Source organism: Vulpes vulpes, chromosome 15, assembly GCF_048418805.1.
Source record: "Vulpes vulpes isolate BD-2025 chromosome 15, VulVul3, whole genome shotgun sequence".
NCBI lineage: Eukaryota > Metazoa > Chordata > Mammalia > Carnivora > Canidae > Vulpes > Vulpes vulpes.
In genome coordinates this window covers 3,398,376-3,421,276 of record NC_132794.1, presented here as the reverse complement: position 1 = coordinate 3,421,276, position 22,901 = coordinate 3,398,376, and the positions used below count along the sequence as shown (strand labels likewise).

General features: G+C 56.6%; 1 protein-coding gene across 1 annotated transcript; it reads right to left on the bottom strand.

The window, feature by feature from the left end:
* Window positions 1–371: 371 nt before the first annotated feature.
* On the bottom strand, window positions 372–21,669 carry TMPRSS3 (transmembrane serine protease 3). Its single transcript, XM_025983384.2, has 12 exons — window positions 21,561–21,669; window positions 16,046–16,156; window positions 15,104–15,220; window positions 14,641–14,764; window positions 11,623–11,748; window positions 9,930–9,973; window positions 9,030–9,195; window positions 8,163–8,332; window positions 6,352–6,447; window positions 3,949–4,091; window positions 3,164–3,316; window positions 372–776 (listed from the first exon to the last, which is right to left on the bottom strand). The coding sequence occupies exons 1-12, from the start codon at window positions 21,652–21,654 to the stop codon at window positions 759–761; spliced, it is 1,362 nt and encodes a 453-aa protein (XP_025839169.2). The 5' UTR covers window positions 21,655–21,669; the 3' UTR covers window positions 372–758.
* Between the last annotated feature and the right edge of the window lie 1,232 nt (window positions 21,670–22,901).

Genomic DNA, 22,901 nt, shown 5'->3' with positions numbered 1-22,901 from the left:
GTGGGACCAGGTGGCCCTGTCTTCTTCTAGTACCTTCTCATCTAACTCTGCTTCTGAGGCTTTTGATACAACTCTGCTCAGCTGAGAAACCTGTTCCAACAAGCAATCAAGGCGCACGATGCAGTCAGACAAGCTCTGATCGACGGACGCGTCAAGAGAGCCCGTGTCCTTTGGAAGCAACGACAAATAATGCACCAAGCACCACATGCTACGAAGAAAGAAGAGAAATAAACCTCATGGCTAAGCACTTGTAGACTGAGCTCCCACGGGGGGAAGCGGATCTTGGAAGTAGAAAGTTCTGGGTTGCTTTGGGACCTGGTGACATCCCCCCGCATGCCCCCCCCCCCGCCCCTGCGGCTCTGGGCGGGCGCGGCCCCACTGAGCGCCTGGGGTGTTTGTATGGGGTTCGCCTGTCCGGTCCGTAGTGGCAAATGCCCCGTGCAGAGAAAACCGAATGGACACGCGGGACGACGTAGCACCCCGAAGGTGTGCTCGTGCTTCCGTTCTGGTGAAGGTCACAAAGGAGCAGCAGGCCGTTTTCGCCCGCCCCCCGGCGGCTCGTGGGGGTGCTGAGGCAGGGTGTTCAGGTCGCAAGGACAGAGCCGGTGCTCCTTCTTTTGGCTCTGCGGGGGGTGCCAGAAGGAAGAGCACCGAGGCCCTCGCTCCTGTTGCAAGTTCCCGCCCGGGGACCCGCCCGTGGAAGGACCGGGTGTCTCCATCGCAGCAGGAACTCAAGGCGGCGGCCGGACCCCTTCTCCTCAGGTTTTCAGGTCCCTCTAGAAATGGAAACGCAGCGTTACCTTCTCCAGCACATCAAGCCGGCCTCCAGCGCTGAGGCCCAGCCGGCGCCTGCATTTTGCCCCGAGTGACTGTGGGCTGGTCGCAGCGGGTGAGACAGCTCCCCGAGCCACATGTCCCTGACCCCAGGCGCTTTCCCCAGCTCCCCCGTGACCCTCCCGGCCCTAGGGTCACGCTCCTGAGTCCCAGTTCTGAGTCCGAACAGGTGTGACAGCACTGGGAGGGCCCGGGATGTAAGGAGCACGGCGTTACAGGATGGCAAACTGAATTTAAATTTAAAAAAAAATTTAAAAAATAAAGAACCAATCTGTTTCACGCCCCCGTACAGATGACGGGGAGGAGAGCAGAGATGACGACCGGGCCCATTCCCCTCGGCCTGTGTGGGCCCTTGGAGGGCCCGTGGGCATATTCAAAGACACAGCTCAAACTGCAGCCCCTCTGGAAAACCTCCCGTGGGGAGGGAAGCTTCTTCTGGATATCCCCCGCCCCGTCTCCAGGACACCTGAGGAGACGTACAGAAGGGCGAGACTAGCCCCGTGGGCCTGAGGCAGCTGGTGACAAAGGTGTCTCAGGCCTCCGCGGGGCCGTCCAGCGCCTTCCATGCATCACTCGTGAACGTGCTCGTCGGGGCAGAGGAGGGCGGAAGCCCTTTGCAAGGCCCTCCCAGGGAGCCACGGGGCCAGCACGATGTCTGGAAGTGTCTTCCCTTGGAGACCACGTGCCAGGGCCCTCACCCCACAGCCCCTGATCGGACTATAGAGAAGGGTCCCGGGAACAGTCACTGTGCACGGCCAGCCAGGGACAGTCCTGTGCACGCCCACGGTGGGTGTGGGGCCCGAGTCGCACTCTGCTGTCACTAGCTGCGGGGGGCCTTGCGTAGGAGTCCTCGCCCGTAATATGGGGACAGTCCCGGGACCTGCCACCCAGGCCGGTGCCCAGGGAAATGGGCCGAGATGTCACCCAGCTCCATTGCTGGAGGGTCCCAGAGGGATTTTGGAAGCCTGACCCCGCCAGGCCCCAGCCCTCCTCTGTAGCCTGAAGACTGGGAGTTGGCTTCTTGGATCGGCACCTGTTTCAAGCTTGACTTTGGTGACAACTAGCTTGGTGGCATGGACCGTTGGTGCCTGAGTGTGGCTCCCTGGAGGGAGCATCTCTGTGGCTCTGTGGGTGACCCCTCCCTCCCCATTCTCCATCCCCCACACCCATGCGCAGCCCCATCGGCACCCTGGGGTCCCCCTCACCAAGCCATCAAGGCCACTGCGATCAGGGGGCTGCTCTTGCAAACCTCTGTTCTCTTGCTTCCAAAGCAATAACTCCCAGAGGAAGTGGAAATGACCACCCAGGGCACATTAGGCTTGGCTGCCTTTCTTAGCCAATTGTTTCTAATTCAAGGAACTTTGTGAAAGGCCTCTCATCTAGGGACAGAAGCAGGTTGCTGGAGACGGTGGGGGAGGGGGGAGGGGAGGGAGGAGCGGGGATGGAGGGGAGGGGGAGACACTCCACTGCTCAATGAGGCTGCAGTGCAAGCCCGGAAACTTCCAGAACACCAAACATCCAGCATCGAGGTGAAGATGTTAAGCCCCTGGATTGTCCGCTTTAAAATGCTTAATTTCATGGTGCATATATTTGCCCTTAATTTTAAAAATAAAAGGGAAAACTCAAGTTCTTTGAAACTAGCCCGAGGCGTGATGTGGGCACAGAGTCAGAGATGACATCAGCAAACAGTTGCGGGGTGTCCACAAGGTAGAAGCTGTGCTGCTGAGACTCCCGTGCGTCGGGCCCCCCAGCCCCTCGGGCCTGCTCCCCAGGGGCGGACGTCCCTCCTGTCTGCCTGTAGCACTCCCCTCTCCTGCCAAGTCGGCCCCACAGACCCGCCTCCCACCCCTGCAGGGAGGCTCCCCCAAAGCACAGAGCTGCCCAGGCCCTCTGAGGTCAGAGACTCTCCAGCCCATCCCTGACTCTCAGCAGGTCCCAATTCTCCAGTGGCTGTCGGGGGCCTGTAGGTTCAGCCCCTCACCCACTGTCTGCACCTTGTCCACACATGCCCACTGGACTCATCCGTCCCCAGGGGCTCATCCTCGGCCACCCCTCTTCTGTTCTTCGCTCTGTGGAAGAAGTTTGTCCTTCACACCCGGGCCATGGCCACTGCCCATGTGTGCACCCACCCCAGGACCACGCCCACGCAGGGCCTCGCCTGTGGGGCTAGCCACGCTCACGTCCGACGCCCAGAGGCCACAGGGCGCTGCCTGCTGCACCGACCCCTGGCTCTGCCCAGCAGCACTGGGGCTGTGGAAAAGGATGCTGGAGGGGGGTCATTCCCTCCCCCACCTGGCAGAGGACGGGGACCAGCGTGAGCCGCACCCACCTCCATCTGCTCATGAATCCAGTCCAGGAAGGAGGTGATGCGCGTGTAGACTCCGGGCTTGTTCACGTCGGCACAGCCGATGCCAAAGCTCGTGGCTCCCACCAACTTCCACACCCTCCTCTCCTGGCACACCAGTGGCCCCCCACTGTCTCCCTGGATGGCAAAGACAGAGGCACTGAGGTGGGGGGGTGTCCTTGTCTTAGAGCCAGGATCCACCCCCCTTGTATCACAAAACGCAGAGCGGGGATGCTCACACCCCAGGCCTCCAAGAACTGACGCTGGCACTCCCAATGGTGGGGTCCTTGGTCCCCCCGGGATGGTCTCCCCCAGCTGTCAGAGGGGCATCCCCTGCCAGATTCTAGATGCACTGAAGCCGCGAAGGTCACGGCAGCTGGACACAGCCCGCGGAGAGCTCCAGGGGAAGGCCTGCCTGGCCGGGGCTGGAGCCTGGCTCGCTGTGGCTCTGGAGGCCCTGGTTCACAGGTTCCCACCTGCCTGCTGCCCCTGCTGCCCCCCTGCAAGCCCCGAGAGCCAGGGCTGGGGCAAGGAGCACCCTGGGGACCCCTCCTGCCACCGGCACCCGGCAGAATGGGAGCGCCGGGTAAACTTGGCTGATGGCCAGGGAAGGGAGTGATATCTTGAGCAAACGTCTTCCCCACACCCTGTAAATTTGCTTTTCAGTCAGTCACAGGGAAATGCTGGCAGCGGCCTATCCCACAGGCTGGGTCACCGTTCCCGAGCCTCGCCCGCCGCTGTGGCCCCCAGAGGTCACCAAGGGCCCCTACCTGACAGCTGTCCACACCGCCCTTCAGGTAGCCGGCGCAGAGCATGGAGGGCGAGATGATGCCGCCGTACACATCTCTGTGGTTGCAGATCTTGTTGGAGATTAAAGGCACAGCTGCATGGTTGAGGTCGGGGGAGGCGTCGCCTGTGTCAGAGCAACGACAGTGAGGGGCCCTGCTGGGAACCCAGGGGCGTGCACCGGGCACGGTCTTCCCTAAAGCGGCCGGTGCAGGAGGAGGTGGGGCAGCGGTAGCCAGCAGGGACCTCCCCCGGGTGATCCTGGGGGAGCACTAGACCCACACGGGCCTGCTCAATCCTCAGAACAGTCTGGGTTACAGAAGGGAAACTGAGTCCCATGAAGATCACACACACACAGCTGTCGGGGAGAACCGTCATGTGGTCAGCACAAAAGTGTCCTCCCAAAGGCGTCCACTTCTCAATCCCTGTGTCTATGTCACCTCCCACGGCAGAAGGGCCCTGAGACAGGGACACACGATCCTGGGCTACCCAGGCGGGGGGGGGAGGGGACGCTAAATGTAACCCCAGGCTCTAGCAAAGTAATGAAATAGGCTTCTGAGGCCACACGTCGTGAGAAACAGCATGAGTAGGGCTGTGGGGGGAGCGTGGACGTGGCATCCCAGACCTCCCACCAGCCGGTCGTGTGAGCTGCCCTCAGCCCCAGTCTCCTCCTCGCCGGGGGGCTGCTGCGAGGAGCAGACAGGGTGGCCTGGAGATGTCCGGCTCGGCACCTGGTACCTGGTGAAATGCAGCTCGACGTGTCTGCGGAGGAGGCTTCCAATATGGGCAGGAGGACGTGGCAAGCCACGGGGATGAGACCCCGCGCTGGGGAAGAGGACGGACCCTTGGGATCTGGGTAGGCCCTGGGGGCCTTGGACGCTCTGGGAGGGGCAGACTCAACTAATAAACCTCAGGCGGAAAATACTGAACTTCCTGTGAATTGGGGGTGAATTGCACCCCCAAAAGGCATGTTCACTTGCAACCTTAGAATGTGCCCTTCTGGGACACCTGAGTGGCTCAGCGGTTGAACATCTGCCTTGGGCTCAAGTTGCGACCCCGGGGTCCCGGGATCCAGTCCCCCATCGGGCTCCCTTGCAAAAATCTTGCTCCTCCCTCTGCCTGCATCTCTGCCTCTCTCTGTATCACTCATGAATAAATAAATAAAATCTTTAAAAAAAAAAAAAAAGAAGAAGAAGAAGAAGAATGTGCCCTTCTTTGGAGTAGGGTCTTTGTAGATGTAATAGGGTAAGAATCTCAAGGTGAGATCGTCCTGGATTTAGGGTGGGCTTTAGGTCCAAAGACTGGCGTCCGTCTAAGAGAAAGGGGAGAGAGATTTGAGACACGGGGTTGGCGGCGGGCGCAGGAAGATGGGGCAGAGACTGGAGCAGTGTGATTAATCTACCAGCCAAGGACGCCAAGGATGGCTGCAGCCAGCAGGGGCTGGAAGAGAGGCTGGAAGAGAGGCCGGGGCAGGTTCTTCACCCTCAGAGCCTCAACCGGCCCCGCGACACCTCGATCTCAGACTTTGGCCTCCAGAGCTGGGAGGCGAGGAGTCTCTGCTGTCCAAGCCTCTCTGTTTACGGAGCTTTGTTATAACAGCCCCCAACCCCCGCCGCCGACCCCAAGAAACTCCTGCCAGAACGAGAGCAATTGGTGGAAAACCTATGAGTGTGAGCACATGTGTGTGCCACCCCGACGGAAGGACAGCTGGCATGCGCTGTCCTCACGACGGTGACTATGTCTGATACGACTAGAGCAGTGAGTTTCCATGCGTCTGCCTCTGATGAAATCACACGTCTTCCAAAGTCGCACAAGAGGAAAATCCCTCACCAGCGACAGATGTCTCCCTTCTGGATAAGCCTTGGGAGGGGTTCTCCATGGGCTCCCCGCGTGCTTTATGAGCGTGGTGGGGAGCAGGGAGGGGAACCGCCTGATGACTCGGGGACGGTCTCCCCAACAAGGGGTGTTCCTGGTCCTCCTTTTCTTTTTTTTTTTAAATAAAAAAACATTATTTGTTCATTTATTAGAGAGAGAGAGAGAGGCAGAGACACAGGTAGAGGGAGAAGCAGGCTCCTTGCAGGGAGCCGGATGCAGGACTCGATCCCGGGTCTCCAGGATCCCGCCCCAGGCTGAAGGCGGCGATAAACCGCTGAGCCACCCGGGCTGCCCTGGTCCTCCTTTTCGATTCATTTCTCTCCCGACAGAGTCTGCCATTTTCACGTCCCAAGACAAATGGAACCGTGACCCTGACCCACAACTAGACTGCTGAGAGCACGGGAGACACCACGACCCGGAGATGGCGGGAGCGTGCCACGTGGGCGTCCATCCCGGCCTCTCGGCTCTGGGCTTCCCGGACCCAGAACCTTGATTTCAGATGATTGACTGACCTCCGTCCTCCGTGGCCCCCCAGCCAGACGTCCAGCACATTTTTCCATCAGGAAAGTTTTCTTCGGAGTTGGGTAGGCAGACGGGCTGGATCCTCTCTGTCGCAAGGGGAGACAGCAACCCTAAATTCAGTGCCAGCCCCAGCCCACGAAGACCATGAGTCTCCCCAGCGTCCGCCTCTCTGAGGAGCTCAGGCCATCTCCCAAAGGAAGGTCAAGGCCTTGGTCGGTCTGAAACCTCCTAGCTCAGGGCAGAGCCATCAACCTTTAAACGACCCTAGCCGGTGGCAATGTGACTGGGTCTGGGCCAGGGAGCGGCATTTCCTCCATGACACGCGGAATAGCTAACACCTGAGGCTTTATGGGCCGTGTAGACCAACCGCCTCAGTGGCGTGAAAGCTGCCAGCCACAGGCGGCGGTATCCAAACGGATCTAGCTGTTCCCACTGAAACTTTATGTACAAAAACAGTCAAAGGGCCAGATCTGACCCGGGGCCCTAACCTGCCCACTCCTGGTCTGGACTGCGGGTACGTTGGCTTGGGAAACATCCCTCCGTGACTATTACGGTCCCTCCCGGTGCATCTGGGGGCAAGAAGCTTGCCTGTCCCTGCAGGCTGTGTCACATGCGTCCCGTCACCCCTAGCAGAGACAGCATCACGGCTGCCGTGGGGTGTCCCGTGAATACGCTCGAGATGCGCTAAGCTTTTCCGCCCAGGACAGTAATGGAAAGGCAGAGAGCTAGTAAGAGCTCTCGCTAATTTTTCTCAAAGTGCAGGTGTCGGCACCTCGTTTTTCTTAAGTATCATCAATAAAGATACAAGAACACCGCCGTTACAATTTCTCTTTGCGTCTCCAGGAATATTTGTTTCCGAGCGTTACGCGTAGAGGATGAGATGTGCGGTGTGATGAACAACACGGTGGGCCCGGGCCCGGGCTGAGCGCTGGGGAAGGAGGAGGGGCTCTAACGTATGTAAGAGTGGGTCCCTAATCCTTGGTTGGCGTCTGCAAGACGTTCCAAAGTTCTACCCTGTGTGTTCGGGTATTTCTGTGACTTTCAGAGGTTAGGACTAGGTATTCCCCGCCTGGAAACGTGGCCTGCCGAACTCAGCAGCCGCCGCGGAGAGACTTCGGGAGTGCTTCAGGGAGCTGACGATGCCCGGTAAGGAAGTGGCCATGAGGACGACCCCACTACAACCAGCTGGCTGACCGGGGAAGTGCCCTCTCTCCGGGCCAAGACTGAGACGCGGGGCTGGTGGACAGCCCTTGCTGGGGGCCTCATCTCAACAAGCTCCGGGACGGCGGGGAAGAGCTCAGACACCCCCTTCCGCCACCTTGAGGCACCCGTGGCCTGGCCTGGGGAAGTCCCTCTCATCTCCAGGCGGCTCCAGCAGGAAGCAAGTGGCACGAGTGGGAGCCTCAGGGGCACCAGACCAGTTGGCTAAAGTAGAACCGCGAAATCTCTAAAATCAAATGACACCTTCGGCACAGCCCACGGGAGTAGGCCAGTCACGTGCAGTGAACCTGGCCGGGGTGACCACCTGCCGAAGTTGAAGAGGTGTGTGGACCCCGCATCCCCAACGCTGTGATAGCCCCCAGTCCAGGACGCTGTTGAAAATTGCCCATTAGATCAAGAACCAGGAAAATCACAAGTTTCACAAGAAAAGATCATCAACAGTGGCCAGCGGGGAAAATGAATGAACTCCTGGAACGACCTGCCGAGGACCACAAGGCGGCGTCATAGAAAGGCTCCACGGGCGATTACAAACTCCCTCGAACAACTGAAAGCAACGGCGCAGCCAAGACCGCAGACGTACCGTTGAAGGGGACGGGCCCGGCCAGCTTCATGAGGGCAATGTCGTTGCCCAGCCTCTTGGGCTTATACTTGCTGTGGTAGATGATTTTTTCCACCAGATGGGAAGGGGCTGGGCTGTCCAGCAGGGAAACCAGCCCCACCTGGACGGTCCACGACTTGGGGACATACAGGCTGAAATGAGAAGTCGGAGAGAACAAGTAGGACCACCCCGAATGCTTTAACCCACGGACCTGGGCCGGGGACGTGAGGTCCGGAGACCCGAGGCCCGCAGGTGGGGGAGGCGATAGTGCTCCCTGCTTGCTCACGCTCGGCCCCGAAGCTCAGGCCCACCCCGTGTGTCCATCCCCCAGGGAAGCCTCGACGCCTGCACCTCCGGGACTCAGCGTCTGTCGGCCCGTCCTCCAACACACAGCAACCAAACCGGAAAACAAAACCAGGAGAATTCTCTGTGTTTGGAAGACTTTCTGTGGTTTCTTTCCTGTGCTCACCTCCCCTGCGACACATCGGGCACACACCCCCCCCCGCCCCCCGCCAGCCTGCGTCCCTCTCGCCCTCTTGGCCGCAACGTGCTCAGCGACACGGAGGTTGGCGGTTTTCCTCTGGCACGAGGGTTTCCTTCCAAAGCTTTCTACTCTCTCCGTAAGAGCTGCAGGTCTGAAATCCTTAGAATGAGCTCAGGGTCCCCAGGCACAGCCAGCAGGGACAGTGAGGGGCCACGGTGAGGGCTGGGGCGGGTCCCGTCCACTGGACACTGTGTTGTGACAACCCAGTCGGCTTGCCTGCTTTCTGGACCTGCTGCCGAGCCCTGAAATCCCCTCATCCTATGGTGGCTCAGTGAGACCGGGGCGTGCGGGCGAGGAGCACTCACTCGTAGACGCAGTGGGCGGCCGTGACGACCCACACGGGTGTGATGACGGAGCCCCCGCACAAGTGGTAGCCCTGGAACTGCAGGCTGGCCTGCCAGGGCCACTGCGTGAGCGAGGACGCGTTTCCACCCACGATGCGCGAGCTGTAGCCCATTCGCAGACCACAGGCTGCAGAGAGAGGGGAGCAGGGCTGGGGCTTGAATCCCACAGACCTTTCTGGGGAAGCTGCTGTCACAGCCACAGGCCTCCTCCCCTCTCCCTGCCATCCCGCTGCCCCCACGGAGCTCCCAGCCCCGAAAGAGGGGCAGGAGGGGCCCACAGGGCGAGAGCGGGGAACAGGCCACCGAGACGAGGGGGTGCGGTGGGAAGAGCTGGTGCTGGCAGCGCCCCTCCCGGTGACGCCCAGGACCCCGCAGTGACCCCGGCTCTTCCAGGAGCACGGGAGCCTTCTACAGCCCTCTCCTGAGCAATCTCGGGGCTGGCATGCACCTGCCTGACTTCTCCAGACCCAAACATTGCGGCAAGAACCCTCCCCGACGCCGGGGGCACCTGCCGTGGGGCAGGGAGCCTGGGGCACCGACCAGCCTGTGCAGGTGGGTGGGAAGGGGGCGGCGGGGAGGAGAGGGTGTGAGTCGGGCCGCTGGAGCAGCCGTGGGTGAAGGGGCATCGTGCCCGCGGTCCCATCCGCTGCTGAGAAGTGGCTCTGGGCTGCCTCTCCCCACCCACCAGCTGAGGCGGATGGGCACCGCCCTCCTCTCCTCCAGGTGGGGTCTGCAGAGTTCCCACCTGGTGCCCAGGAGGCGGGGACCCGGAGCGGTCTCAGGAGGGTGGGGGGTGGGGGGAGACAGGAGTCTGTGAGCGAGCGCGTGTTTCCATTTATGCCTGCCGTGTAGGTCTCTTACCTGTGCACTTCAAGGTAACCACCCGACCGGAGGCACATCCCTCCCTAAGGACGAAAAGAGGAGGCTTGTGTAAATGCCAGAGGCCTGCGAAACGAGCCCTTTTTAAAAACTTAATCTTGGGGTAAAAGGGGAAAAAAGAACCCTGTTCCCCTGCTCTTGATTACAGATTGCAATTTTAGTCCATATTAAAGCAAACAAACAAACATGCATGTGAGGTGACACATTGATACCGAACCATTTGGCGACAGGAAGTATTGTGTGTGTGACAGGTGGTGAGCGTCCCTACGCTTTGGACGGCTAATGAGAGGAGACGCGGGAGGAGCTCTCTCACACGAGCACCCGCTGCTGTCGTTTGCAGGTCGGCTTCAGCCCGGTGTTCTCCGCTGGCCCCTCGAGGACAGCGAGGCAGACTCTCCTGGCACCAGGTCCTTGCAGCCTGGGTCACCCCCCTCTCCAGAGTGGAGCTGTGATTGCTCCAGAGATGACATGTGCTCACCCTTGCGTGGGTGGGAGCCAGGGCATGTGCCTTCCTCACCATCCACCCGTGTCCCCTGGTGACTTTCCCTACCTCCTGAGCTGCAGTCTGCTCATGCAATCGTGCAAGGAAAAGGGGATGTCACCAGACTGAGGTTTAAGGACCTAAGAGATGAGCTGTCCCCACAAATTGCCTGTGGGTCCCAGGGTGACTGTCAATTATGTGATGGACAGGCTGACGAGCTGATGTTTCCCAGAGCGGAGAACGTGCTCCTGGGATTTGGTCCAGAGTACCAGCAAGAGCGTATGGAGTCGTCCAGCTGTAGAGGTAGGGGACCAGGGAGGGACCAGGGAGGGGACCAGGGAGGGACCAAGGAAGGGACCAGAGAGGGGGCCTGGGAGGGACCAGGGTGGGGACCAGGGAGGGGACCAGGGAGGCACCAAGGAAGGGACCAGAGAGGGGACCAGAGAGGGACCAGGGTGGGGACCAGGGAGGGGACCAGGGAGGGACGAAGGAAGGGACCAGAGAGGGGGCCGGGGAGGGACCAGGGTGGGGACCAGGGAAGGACAAGGGAGGGACCAGGGAGGGGACCAGGGAGGGAGCAGGGAGGGGGCCAGGGAGGGACCAGGGAGGGGACCAGGCAGGGGACAAGGAAGGGACCAGGGAGGGGGCTAGGGAGGGACCAGCGATGGACCAGGGTGGGGACCAGGGAGGGACCAGGGAGAGGACCAGGGAGGGGACAGGAAGGGACCAGGGAGGGACCAGGGAGGGGACCAGGCAGGGGACCAGGCAGGGGACCAGGCAAGGGGACCCGCTGGGCTGCAGGTATAGTCATCTCACTTTTTAACCTTTCTCAGGAGTTGCGGGGAAATGTGGAATCCGAATGGCAGACAGAATACTCGAGCTTCTGAGCCTCCTCTGCCTCATTCCCTGTCCCCCTGCGCTACTCCGCACACACTGGGTGCCCACAACCAGAGCGCTGGCCCACGATGGTCCTCCTTACACCCCTCCCCATCGGGCCCTATTTGCCTGCTTTGGGGTGGGGTCCTGCACCCCAGCCGGGGCTCCAGCCAGTCTCCCTGAGGCTGCCAGGCCCCACCTTGCACTTGGAGAAACACTCTCATGTCTCCTGCGTCTTCATGGGGCCGCGCACAGCTCGGGGGAGCCAGCTGGTGACTTGACACAGCGCAGACGGCAGCGCCACCTGGCCGCACGTACCTCACATACACCGAGTGGTGCAGAGCAGTCACTTTGTCATCAGGCAAGAGGTGATTGACGGAGGCAAAGTCCTCCTGGAGCTGCTGCTCGACCAAGTCCACCCTGAGGGTGTCTGAGCTCACGTAGCTGCAAGCACATGGGAAACGAGGCCCGGTTCAAATCAACCAGTGCTCCAGTCAGGGTACCGCATGGATCATACTGGGGGGGGGGGGGGGCGGTCACTTCCCACCCCAACCTCTGCAAAACCATCCACAGCTTCGCTAGCTTAGGAAGGCATTCCAAATCTCGCAATGTCTGGGACCCCCGCCCCACGGCCCCTGCACCCCCCACAGGCTCTGGCCTTGTGCCGGGGAGGACCACTTCCTGGGGTAGCCAAGTAGACCCCTTGACGCAGCCAGCCCCAGAGACAGCAGAACACAGAAGCAGGTGGAGTATTTTCGGGTGGGACCCGAGTGGGGATGCCGAGCACCCAAGAGAGCCACAGGTCGGGAGATCGAAAGCGAGAGCCGGCGCGGCCTCCCATCGGAGAGAGATGAGCACAGAGGGAAGAGGCTCAGGGCGCCCCAGGTGCCTGCAAAGGTTTAAAGTGCCGGGAAGCAGGTCTTCTGGAGAAGCATGGTAAAGAAGGCGTGATCTTTTTTTTAAAAAAAATCAAATGTTTGCAGGGTTGTGAGGTGGAGGGTAGTAAATGAAGGGCCATCCCCCCCTTTTCCCACGGAGTGGACAAAACCCGAAGCAGCCGGCCTGCTTCACTCATCGGTTGATCAAACAGCATTGCACCCGGTGATGCAAGCGCTGCGGGCTGCCAGGACTCTGTGTGGAATGCGAAGGTGAGTCGGGTTTGAGTTTGGAGGGCAATGAGCTCCCAGGCCTCCCGAGGAGGCCCCGCGGCCGACGGGGCGGGCACCGGGGGGCGAGCTCCCGACATGACACAGAGAGGCTGATGCAGGCGGGCTGGCCGCAGCCGGTCTGTGAGATGTAAGGGGCCCCCAAGAGCCACCCCGGGATCCCTGTCAAGCGCCCAGCGTCCAGGTGGCAGGACCCAGCATGACCGCCAGCTCTCCCAGGGCATGCCTGTGTTCACGAGAACCTCACGCCACCCCTAAAAGTGGGCGCGACTATTATCTCCGTTTCTGAGGCCTGAGTCAAGGAACTGGGGTGCCGACACGGAGATTCGAACCCAGGCCGTCCGGCTTGACAGCCTCCCCTCTCTCTGTCATCACAGATGGCTGACGTGGGACGCGGCTGAGCAGAGAAGAACAAAGACGGCCTCTAGGGACCGAAGCAGGAAGGAAAGGCAGAAAGATGTGGAAGCGAATCTGGGAACTGAGGGCAGAACAGGTGCACAGCGAAGGAGACGGGCCGTGCCGAGGGGCAGTCTGGGAAAGTAGCATTGGCTGGGCTCCCTTCCCCTGACGGCTCTCGCTATGGGTAGGAAGGACCATCTCACCATGGCTGGCTGGCCGGGGAGCTGAGGGAAAGGGGTCTCTGGGCCCTTCTGCACAGTAGATGGGGGCCTTGGGGTTCGGGGGCTGGCGGAGGCACTCCAGGAGGGGAGGGAGGGGGGCCGGGAGGCGGGAGGGACGCCCCTGGGAGGCCACGGAAGCACCTCCATAGGGAACAGACCTGCCTGGGGAAGCTTTCTGCTGTCTGCAGTGGTGGTGGTGTGTGCATGAGCGTGTGCACATGTGTGCACTGTGTGAATGTGTGTGCACTGTGTGATGGGGTGTACGGGTGATGTGTGTGTGCAGTGTGCTATGTGATGCAGTGTATGTGCATGTCTGTGTGTGGTTATGCACAGTGTATGTGTGTGTATGTGCATGGGGGGTGGGGTGTGTATGGTGTGGGTGTGCTGTGTGGCACACATGGCGTGTGTGTGCATGTGCATATGGCATGTGTGTGAGGTGTGTGTGCATGTGGTGTGTGGGGATGTGTGTGTTGTATGTGTGCAAATTTGGCGTGCATGTGTGCGAAGTGTGCAGTATGTGTGTGTACTGTGGTGTGGGCCTGGTACCTGTGCACATTTATGGTGTGTGTGCGTGTGGTGTGTATGTGGTATCAGTGGACACGTGTGGTGTGTGTGCACATGCGGTATGTGTGCACTGTGGTATGTGTGCTCACACGTGAGCAGTGTGACCACCCCCCTGTCCGTGAGGGGTGAAGGCTGCATCGTCCTGGGAGGCACTTGTGGGGCGGCGTGGCTGTTGTCACAGAGCTGAGCTGCAGCTGGCTCTGGCACCCGGGTTGTCACAAGGCGAGAAGGTCCCGGTCTGGGGGACACAGGCTGGGACACTGGGGTGCAGATGGCAGCTGAGGAGCACCACACATGGACCAGGCTCCTTGGGCTCCAGGGCTTTAGGCTGCAATGCCGGAGCCGGGGAAGTGGGCCCAGGACGCGGGAACTCGGGGGCCAGCACGCAGGAGTGTGGGAACTCAGACGGCCGGCCTGCTTCCAACCCCGGGGGCAAGGGCAGAGGGGGTTGGGGTGCCCTGTGGGGCGGCCACGGAGGACGGCGGTGCCGGGGTCGGAGGAGGGCGTGGAGAGACAAGGAGAGAAACGCGTCCCCTCAGCGCAAACGTCATGCAGACAAAACCAAACGTGGAAAAGCGAGGCGCCCGCCACAGGAGCTGGCCCTTCTGCATGTCACCAAACAGCCGTTGGAAGTGACTGTGTTTTCACTAAACGCCTGACTTTCCAGACTTGGCTCTTCGGGATCCTAAGGAGTGTGCGGGCACGTCTGCGTGGCCCCAACACCAGGCGGGGGGCGGGGGGCAGGTGCCTGAGGAGCTGGGGGCCTGGTCTCAGCTCAGAAGTTCCGTGCTTCATGTGTGCATCTGGGGCCCTGTCCCCAAACGTGCCCTGTCCCGTGTGGCCTGGGTCAAACCACTCAGCATCAGCAGGGCCTGGGGGCCTGGTGGGCGCCCCTGTGGAGCGAGGTGGCTGAAAGGAAGCTCCCCGTCCCCGTGGTCACCCCCACCGGACACTTCACCCATCAGCGTCAATGTTCTGTAAATTACCTCGGAAACCCCAGCTGGGCACAGGCGACGTTGGCGTGGTGGCCTCTCCAGTCGTCAGAGCACACGGTCCTCCAGGCGGCAGCTGTGAACACCTGGAGCACCGCGTTTTGGCCGCTCACGCGGACTGGCCGGTGCATGGGAAGAGCAGCCCGTTAGCGGCCAGGGGACCCTGAGACCTCGCCCCCAGCACCCCCACCCGGAGGCAGCTCTTCCTGCCTGGACCCCCCGCCCCGTGCCCCCCGCACCCTCTTCTTACGGCTCTTGTGATCTCCCCGAACCGCATCTGGGCCCCAAGAGATAGCCCTCCCTTTGCTCCCGGCTCCACAACCCCCGGGGACGCATGTCACGTGGATCCCAGTTAAGGACGTGACCTGCCGCTGGCACCCAGTGGATCTGGACCCACTCTGCAGATGGGCAAGGTCAGGGTGGGGCCGTCCCTTTGCGGCGAGGAGTGTGGCCTTACCGCACCGGTACTCGTCCTCCCCGTCCCTGCAGTCTGAGACCCCGTCACATCGAGCCGTCAGTTCAATGCACTTAAAAGACGTGCGACACCTGTACTTTCCGGAGCAATCGAAGTGGACTGAGGAGAGGGGAGGACACGCGTGTCAAGGAAGGGCTGGCTTCTTCAGGGCACAGCACCAACAACCATCCGCTGGCCACGTGGCCCTGAGCTTGGCCATCAGTAATGAAACCCGCTTCGAAATTGCAAGCCGTCTGCCTCAGCCTAGTTTCTGTTCCGAATTCCAGAGTGTGGGGGCTGCGGCACCCCCACTTTGTCTCGCCCTGCGGCCTTGAACCACAGGACTCGAGGTCAAGAGAGAAAGTGCATGGCTGCAGGCCGACTGGCTGAGCCAGCTGAGCAAGGAGCTCCGTGAGGACGACTCGGGGGCCCCCACGTCCCCCCTGTTGTCTCCGACTCTGGGCGAGAAGAGAGGGGACCGCGGACCGCACAGCCGAGCAGGTGGGCGCGTATTTGGAGAGGCCGAGATGCTGTTCCCTATCAGAGCGCGTCCAAATGACTCACTTTCTCAAAAGCCGCATGAGCCTCATTTTTAAAAATAGCAGGTTCGCCTGGCCTGGCATGAATGGCCTCCTTGTCTTCTCCTCCGGGCCCCTCGCCCCCTCCCGCCCGCGGAATCCTATTTCATCAGCTGCCTCTCGACACTTCTAACTGGGCAGGTTCCTTGGTGACAAAGCCCCGAGCGTGGCCAGCAGCCCCTCCTGGGCCCCGGGCTGGCTCGAGCTCGTGCGGGCCGAGCACTCGGAGCCAGCAAGCCCCCAAGGCCGTCGCCCCCAGTCTTCAAGGCTGGGTGGCAGCGCCCCACCCGTGCAAGCCGGGGGCTCATCAAAGTTTCAAGGCCCGAATAGGCTTTCGAGAGCCCGCTGAATAATGCATCATACTCACTGCCCAGACCAATGGCCAGCGCTAATATCAAGGCGATGATCCCAATGACGATGATGGCGAAGAACTTCAGAGGCAGCAGAGACAGTATCTGTGCCGCAACCGCGTCCGCGTCTGAAAACCCAAAGGTGGGGGAAAGAGCAAAAAGCCACAGAGCAGCCGATCCGAACGAAAATAAAACTTAAAATGCAGCTATCCGTTCCCCCTCCCCTCAAAGCAGAGAATGTTCTGGCCCAAAGAAAGTCACCTTAGCTTAGAACAAAGGCCACTGATCTGGGGACACATTCTCCAGAGGCCCGGCCCCATGGTCTCCACTCCGGACCCCGTTGTGTCCATCCCGGGTTAAGGGATGGTGTTACTGACCAAACTATGTCCCCGCCCCCCCTGCAGTATGCGGGCATTTGGACCCTAGCACCCCAGACTATATCTGGAAATAGAGTTTTGTTTTTTTTTTAATTTTTTTTATTATTATTTATTTATGATAGTCACACAGAGAGAGAGAGAGAGGCAGAGACACAAGCAGAGGGAGAAGCAGGCTCCATGCACCGGGAGCCCAACGTGGGATTCGATCCCGGGTCTCCAGGATCGCGCCCTGGGCCAAAGGCAGGCGCCGAACCGCTGCACCACCCAGGGATCCCTGGAAATAGAGTTTTTACAGAGGCCATCAAGTTAAAACAAAGTCATCGGGGCGCTTGGGTGGCTCAGGGGTCGAGCGTCTCTGCCTTTGGCTCTGGTTGTGACCCAGGGGTCCTGGGATCGAGTCCCTGCATGGAGCCTGCTTCTCCCTCTGCCTGTGTCTCTACCTCTCTCTGTGTGTCTCTCGGGAATAAATAAATAAAATCTTAAAAAAAAAAAATAAAATAAAGTAATGATGTGGGTCTAATCTAATCTGACTGGTGTCCTTTGAAAAGGGGGCACGTGAACACAGAAACAGACGTGCATAGAAGGGAATGGTGCCAAGGGACACAGGCAGGACAGCAGGCGAAGATGCAGCCAGAGATTTGGGTGACGAACCTCGAAGTCGGCCAAGGAGCCCCAAAGGTTATCCTCAAACACCGGAAGCTGGGAAGAGGCAAGGAAAGCTTCCTCGTGGGTTTCGGAGAGAACATGGGCCTGCTGGCTCCTGGGCTTCAGACTTCCAAAACCATGAGACAATAGACCTGTGTCGTTCTAAGCCACCTAGTTTGTCGCACTTTGTCTCCGCAGCCCTAAGCAACTCAGGACAGAAGGCAGGTGGAGCCCATGTCCCCAGAAACGCTTCCCCCATGGAGGACGGTGATGTGTAAAAGCCACACAGGACGCTCTGAGGAGAGGGAGAGCTGGGACCTCTGAGAGGGTCACCAGATGATGTAGCAGCCCCTTGTTCCAAAGCCTCGTGCACGGCGACACCTCCAGCCTTGTCCCAGACCGTCTCTCTGAGGAGGCTGGCAGGGCGAGCAGCCTGAGAAGATAGAGACGAGGTCTCCCTCCAGACCAAGGAGCAGGTTCACTCAGTGTCTGGCTTAACAAATACTACGTCTTCCTCGGGGACAAAGCGTGTGCAGATCTGCCCGCAGTGCATTATAAAGGATTCGAGTTGCCTTGGTCCTGGGTTCCTTAGTGTGATACAGACGCTCTGGGCACGTGGTGTATCCCTGGGCTGTTGACATCGCCGTTGTGGGACTTGGCGGGCATGGGGGACTGACTGGAGCAGGATATATGCGCCCCTTGTGCCACGGGTAACAACGTCCTCCGGGTCCGACCTGAGAGTCTCCTGTCTTCTAGGAGCGTCCAGCACACTGGGCAGACTGACTTGTTAGTTTGCAAGTAGGGTAAACCCCAGACCTGTCCCAGTTCTTGCCTAAAGAACCAGGTAGATTGGATGGAAAAGAGGATGTGCTACCCCAGTGGTATGATGCCCAGAAGGACAAGCCTCTCTGGGCAACCAGGAGAATCTCCATCGGCACCTTGATTCCGAGGAGAACAGGCCACTCCATGCACATTACCTCAGTGATCCTGAAAATACATCTGAGCCGAGGTTGTCCCCACTCACACTGAGGAGGGTGGGAACGCGGGAAGGGGAGACAGCCTTCTGCATGGCGCACGGTTACTCAAGACAAGACTGTCCGGTCCTCTCACACCCCAGTCCTAGAGATGTTGAGCTGAGAGGTTTCCCATGGAAAGGCCACAAAGATCTCTCCTGCGTGTCTTTGGAAACCCAGAGCTTCACCCTCTGGCACTACAGAGTGTGCTTATAAAATGGTCAACATCATTCAAGCATCCTTTAAAAAGAGAGAGAATGTGGGCACCCGGGTGGCTCCATGGTTGAGCATCTGCCTTCAGCTCAGGGTGTGATCTTGGGGTCCCGGGATCGAGTCCCACATTGAGCTCCCCTCAGGGATCCTGCTTCTCCCTCTGCCTATGTCTCTGCCTCTCTCTGTGTGTCTCTCAAGAATAAATAAAATCTTAAAAATTAAAAAAAAAAGGGAGGGAATTTGAAGACAAAAATGGGAGTGGAAGAGATGGGATAGGAGGAGAAGAGTAAGAGAAGGAATGGGGAAGAGGGAGAAGGAAGCGGTTAAGGGGAACAAGGAAGGGCACACACTCCATGGCCTGAAGGATACAGAACAAGGAGGGGGAGGCAGAGGGCAAGGTCGCTGTCTTGATGAGCAGGTGGTTTGCTCTGCAGCCGTGTTCTCAGGGCCTAGACCAACACCCGGCGTGCAGGGTTCCTTGATGAGTATAGCTGACCCTTGAACAACACAAGTTTGAACTGTGCGGGTCCACTTACAGGTGGATTTTTTTATAGTATGGTACCTCAAATGTATTATCTCTTCCTTAGGATCTTCTCAATTAACATTTTCTTTTCTCTAGTTTACTTTATTGCACTAACACAGTGTATATAATACATGTACCATACTACATACTTCTTAAGTGAGTTGCTGTGATCATCAAGGCTTCTGGTCAATGGTAGACTATTAGTAGTTAAGTTTTGGGGGAGCCAAAAGTTATAAGTGGATTTTTGGCTAGGTGGGGAGTCATCAACTCAATTCTACCTCTGTGTTACTCAAGGGTCCACTGTATCAATAAATTGAGTGGGTGAATGGATGGATGAATGGATGGATGAATGACATCACGATAATGGAGGTTGTATTATCTCAGCCTAGGAGACCAATTCCTTTTAGGACAACCAGTTCGTGGTCTTGAGTTAGCAGAGCAGACTTCTCCTCAGCCTTCCCCACCCCCAGAAACCTGCACCAAATTAATAACTTCCCATTAGGAGAGCCCACTCTCCACTTACACTTTAAAAATCAGTAGGAACCCCAAGAATGACCTCTTATCATTCTAGTTGCTCTGGGTCTAAGAGTTAGATTTAGAAAATTCATCCTAATTATAGACTCAAAGATTACTGCTCAGTTAGAAGCTTTGTATCTGTTCACAGTTGCCCCTTTACAGCTCCTCCAACACGGTGCCCTGTGGACGCTACCGTGGCCCCACTCCACCTCCTTGTCCTGTCTTTGAGGGCGTGCCTGGAGTACAAAGCAAAATGCATAGCACCTCCCCCAAAAAGAAATGCAAATGATCAACAAGCATGAAGAAAAAGCTTCAACCTCTCTGGAAATGTGAAAAACTGCAAATCAAATGTAATTACATACCGACCTCGCAATATTTATTATGATTGCAATTATAGCACCCTCACTGCAGTCCAGAGCGAAGGGAAATGGATTTCCACTTGTAGTCAATATATACATTATACAAACTTTTTGAGAGTCAGACTGGAAATACAAACCAAAAGCCTTAAACATGGGTGGAATTTTTCTTTTGACCTAATAAAACCACTTCTCAGGCATTTATCTTAAGATGTCTTCATTGATGCACATGCATTTCTACCTACATGGACACTTGGAGAGGTGACATGGATAATATTGATGCACAGGAAACAGCCCGAATGCGCATCAGAAGGAAGAGGTAACAGAACAAATGAATAGAGTTGGTTCCATGATAGGGAAAGGGGGTGGGCAAACCTCCTCTGTAAAGGACCGGATAGTAAATATTTTAAATTTTATGGGCCTTATCGTCTCTGTTGCAACTGCTCTACTTTACTATGCCATGAAGGCAGCTGTAGACAATAGGTGAATAAATGAATGTGTCTGTGTCCCAATAAAACTTTATTTATAAAACCAAGTTGTGGGCCATATTTGGTCCACCGCCATAGTTTGCCAATCCTTAAAGAATATTTAATCATTTAACACCATAGAAAGAAGAACATGATATCATTTCACTTGGAAAAAAAAAAAAGCTTCAACATAGTATATGCCACTTCCAAAGGAAAATGCAGATATGTATATCAGAAAAAGACAAGAAATCCAATACTAAAGCACAAAGAGGGCTACCTCTGAATAATGGTAAAATCGTGGGTGACTTTAAAAAATCTTTTTGATTAACTGCATTTTCTAATTTTTTATGATGAACAATACAATTGCTTATTTACTTAAGGCACTACTAAATTCTCACTACTAGAAATCAATTATGAAAAAATAAGCAAAATTAGCAGAGGCAAATATGCATAGCATTACTCATGCTCATCTTATTTGTACTACAGAAATATTAGAAATAATTATTGTCAAATGATGATTTAAAGAACTATGTAAATTGAACATCTATTTGATAGGATGTCATGATGTTATAAACAAAGAGCATTTATAAAAACGAAGTAGCACATGGGGAAACACCTGTCTATACCTACACTGTACGTGAATGCGCACTTGCGGGCAAAAACAGGAAGAGAATGAAGGCCAACATAAAGCCAGGTAAATCTTGGGGGTCAGGTGATAGCAAGGTGCTTTTAAAATTAACATTTATGCTCATTTTTTGAGCTGTATTTTTGAATTATGTATCCTTACCCTTACTTGAAGCCTGTTCCCCCCACCTCCTATCTTCTCCACTACCGTCCAACCTCAATTGTCCAGAGGGTTTAAAAGGAATCACAGGACAGCCCCCACTCCATGCTTTCTGGAACCTCAGCCAGAGCCCCCAGGTGTCTCCCTTCCCGGCCCCAGAGGTCAGCATTCCTGACTGCACCTGGGACCAGCGAGCCACAGCTCACGGTGGCAAATTCTGTATTTGAGACCTATTTACAAAACCAACTCTCCTTGTCGCTCAGAGCAGTTCCTGGCTCCTGCTGTTGGGTTTTAATCTAGGCAGCAAATACCTTCGGCAACACCCAGCAATGCCCAGCAATGCCCGAACACTTTTAGTTTCCTGGAAGAGCTGATGGGCACTGGTTCTCAGGATTTGCTGGGGGGCTCAGAGATTTTTCTGGCAGGACAACTGGAGCCTCAATTTCTGAAAACATCCATCCGGAGAATGCAAACTTCTGTCTCCGGGTGTTGGCAAGGGCCTGACCGAGGTGATGCCCTCTCTAGTGTCCCCTCCTCTCCAGGGTTCTATAAACCCAAGGAAGTGCAAGCATCCAGCTTTTGGGTGTGAGAAATCCTGGCGAGGTACTTCCCCAGAAATCACACCTGGTTCCACCTACCTGGTACGACAGGACTTATTTTCAAATCATCAAGTCCAAAAAGCGATCTGAAGGAGAAAGGGGCCTCAGCCGCAGGCGGGTCATTTTCCCCCATGGTGACTATTTCAGGACCTCTGAGATTCGGCTCCACCTCCACCTCCACCTCCTTCACCAGGAAGAACAGAAAGAAGCACTTGCTTCTCTATTTACAATTTTAGCGTCAAATGCATCTTTGTCGTGTTAAATCTTTGACATCTGACCATCCACATCAAGCGCATTCAGTAAAACTATTCATCCAATGAGACACAATTTTTTTTTGTGAGCCGCAGCCAGTAACAGAGAAACTTTCAGAGTTAATGAAAAACTACGAACTTAATTCTGCTTAAAATAATGACTTCTTCACTCTGTATTCTATCAATCTTAAAATCAATTGACGAGCCATCTTTAGAGACGTGCCCTTTTATGATTAGAAATTACTACATCATTGTTTTTCAGAAGATAAATCCCTTTCAGAGCACTTTCCTTCTCTTTTTTGTCATTGTTCTTTGTCCTACGTAAACTCAATCCTTTGCCTACACCTGTGGGACACCTATCATAACCATAAGAAGTTTTTTATACTCACATAATGTCCATGCCCCCCAAAATGTAGATGGCACCAGAGAGGGGACACTCACCCACAGTATTTGTAGTTTCCCGTAAACACCGTGCTTCCCTGGCTCGGCCGGGCATGACCTAGTTAAGGATGAAAGTATCCCTGCCCTCTGGGTGCCCGGTCCCCCACATGGCAAAGGGAGGAGCGGCTGGGGACCGCTGGCTTGCAGCAGCTACACTAGGGCTCTGTTTCCTCCAAGAGAATTCCACCTATCACAAAGCCAGAGAGGTCAGAAGCCTCTGGAAGTCATTCCTGCAACCCTATGAGGGGCGGAGTGAGCGAGGAAATGGCGGAATGTTCCCAACTCAATCCCGGCTCACCTTCCCAGGCATCAGTCTCACAGGTGGTTCCAACAGGCACATAAACATAGATACTTAAATCAACCATTTTAGATTTCTGCTCACTGGCTGTGGTGTTTGAGATTCAAAAAGAAACTATTAAGCCACTTAACGCAAACTCTGTCTTCATGCTGTTTCATGTGGCCTTAGGAAAATCGAAGCAGGAACTCTACACTAAAAATATTTATTTCGTTTCCATCTCAGGAGTGGCTTTGGAGAACATCTTAGAAAACTAATAAATTCACATTAGGCATTTTTGCTTTTGATTCTTGCTGATACCTGCCTCGTACTATCAGCAGGTGGCAAATTACGCAGCTTAACTTTATGATCAGAATAAGAACAAGTGGTAAAATGCTTTCTGAAACCTTGAAC

What these genes read in the sequence shown, in the direction of transcription:
- TMPRSS3 (XM_025983384.2), bottom strand. Translation starts at nt 21,654, where the DNA reads ATGGGGGAAAATGACCCGCCTGCGGCTGAGGCCCCTTTCTCCTTCAGA. An exon ending in CACCACTCGGTGTATGTGAG is followed by an intron (nt 9,974 to 11,622) that starts GTACGTGCGGCC and finishes TTTCGTCCTTAG; the next exon opens with GGAGGGATGTGCCTCCGGTC. An exon ending in GCGGTGTGGACAGCTGTCAG is followed by an intron (nt 3,317 to 3,948) that starts GTAGGGGCCCTT and finishes TTTGCCATCCAG; the next exon opens with GGAGACAGTGGGGGGCCACT.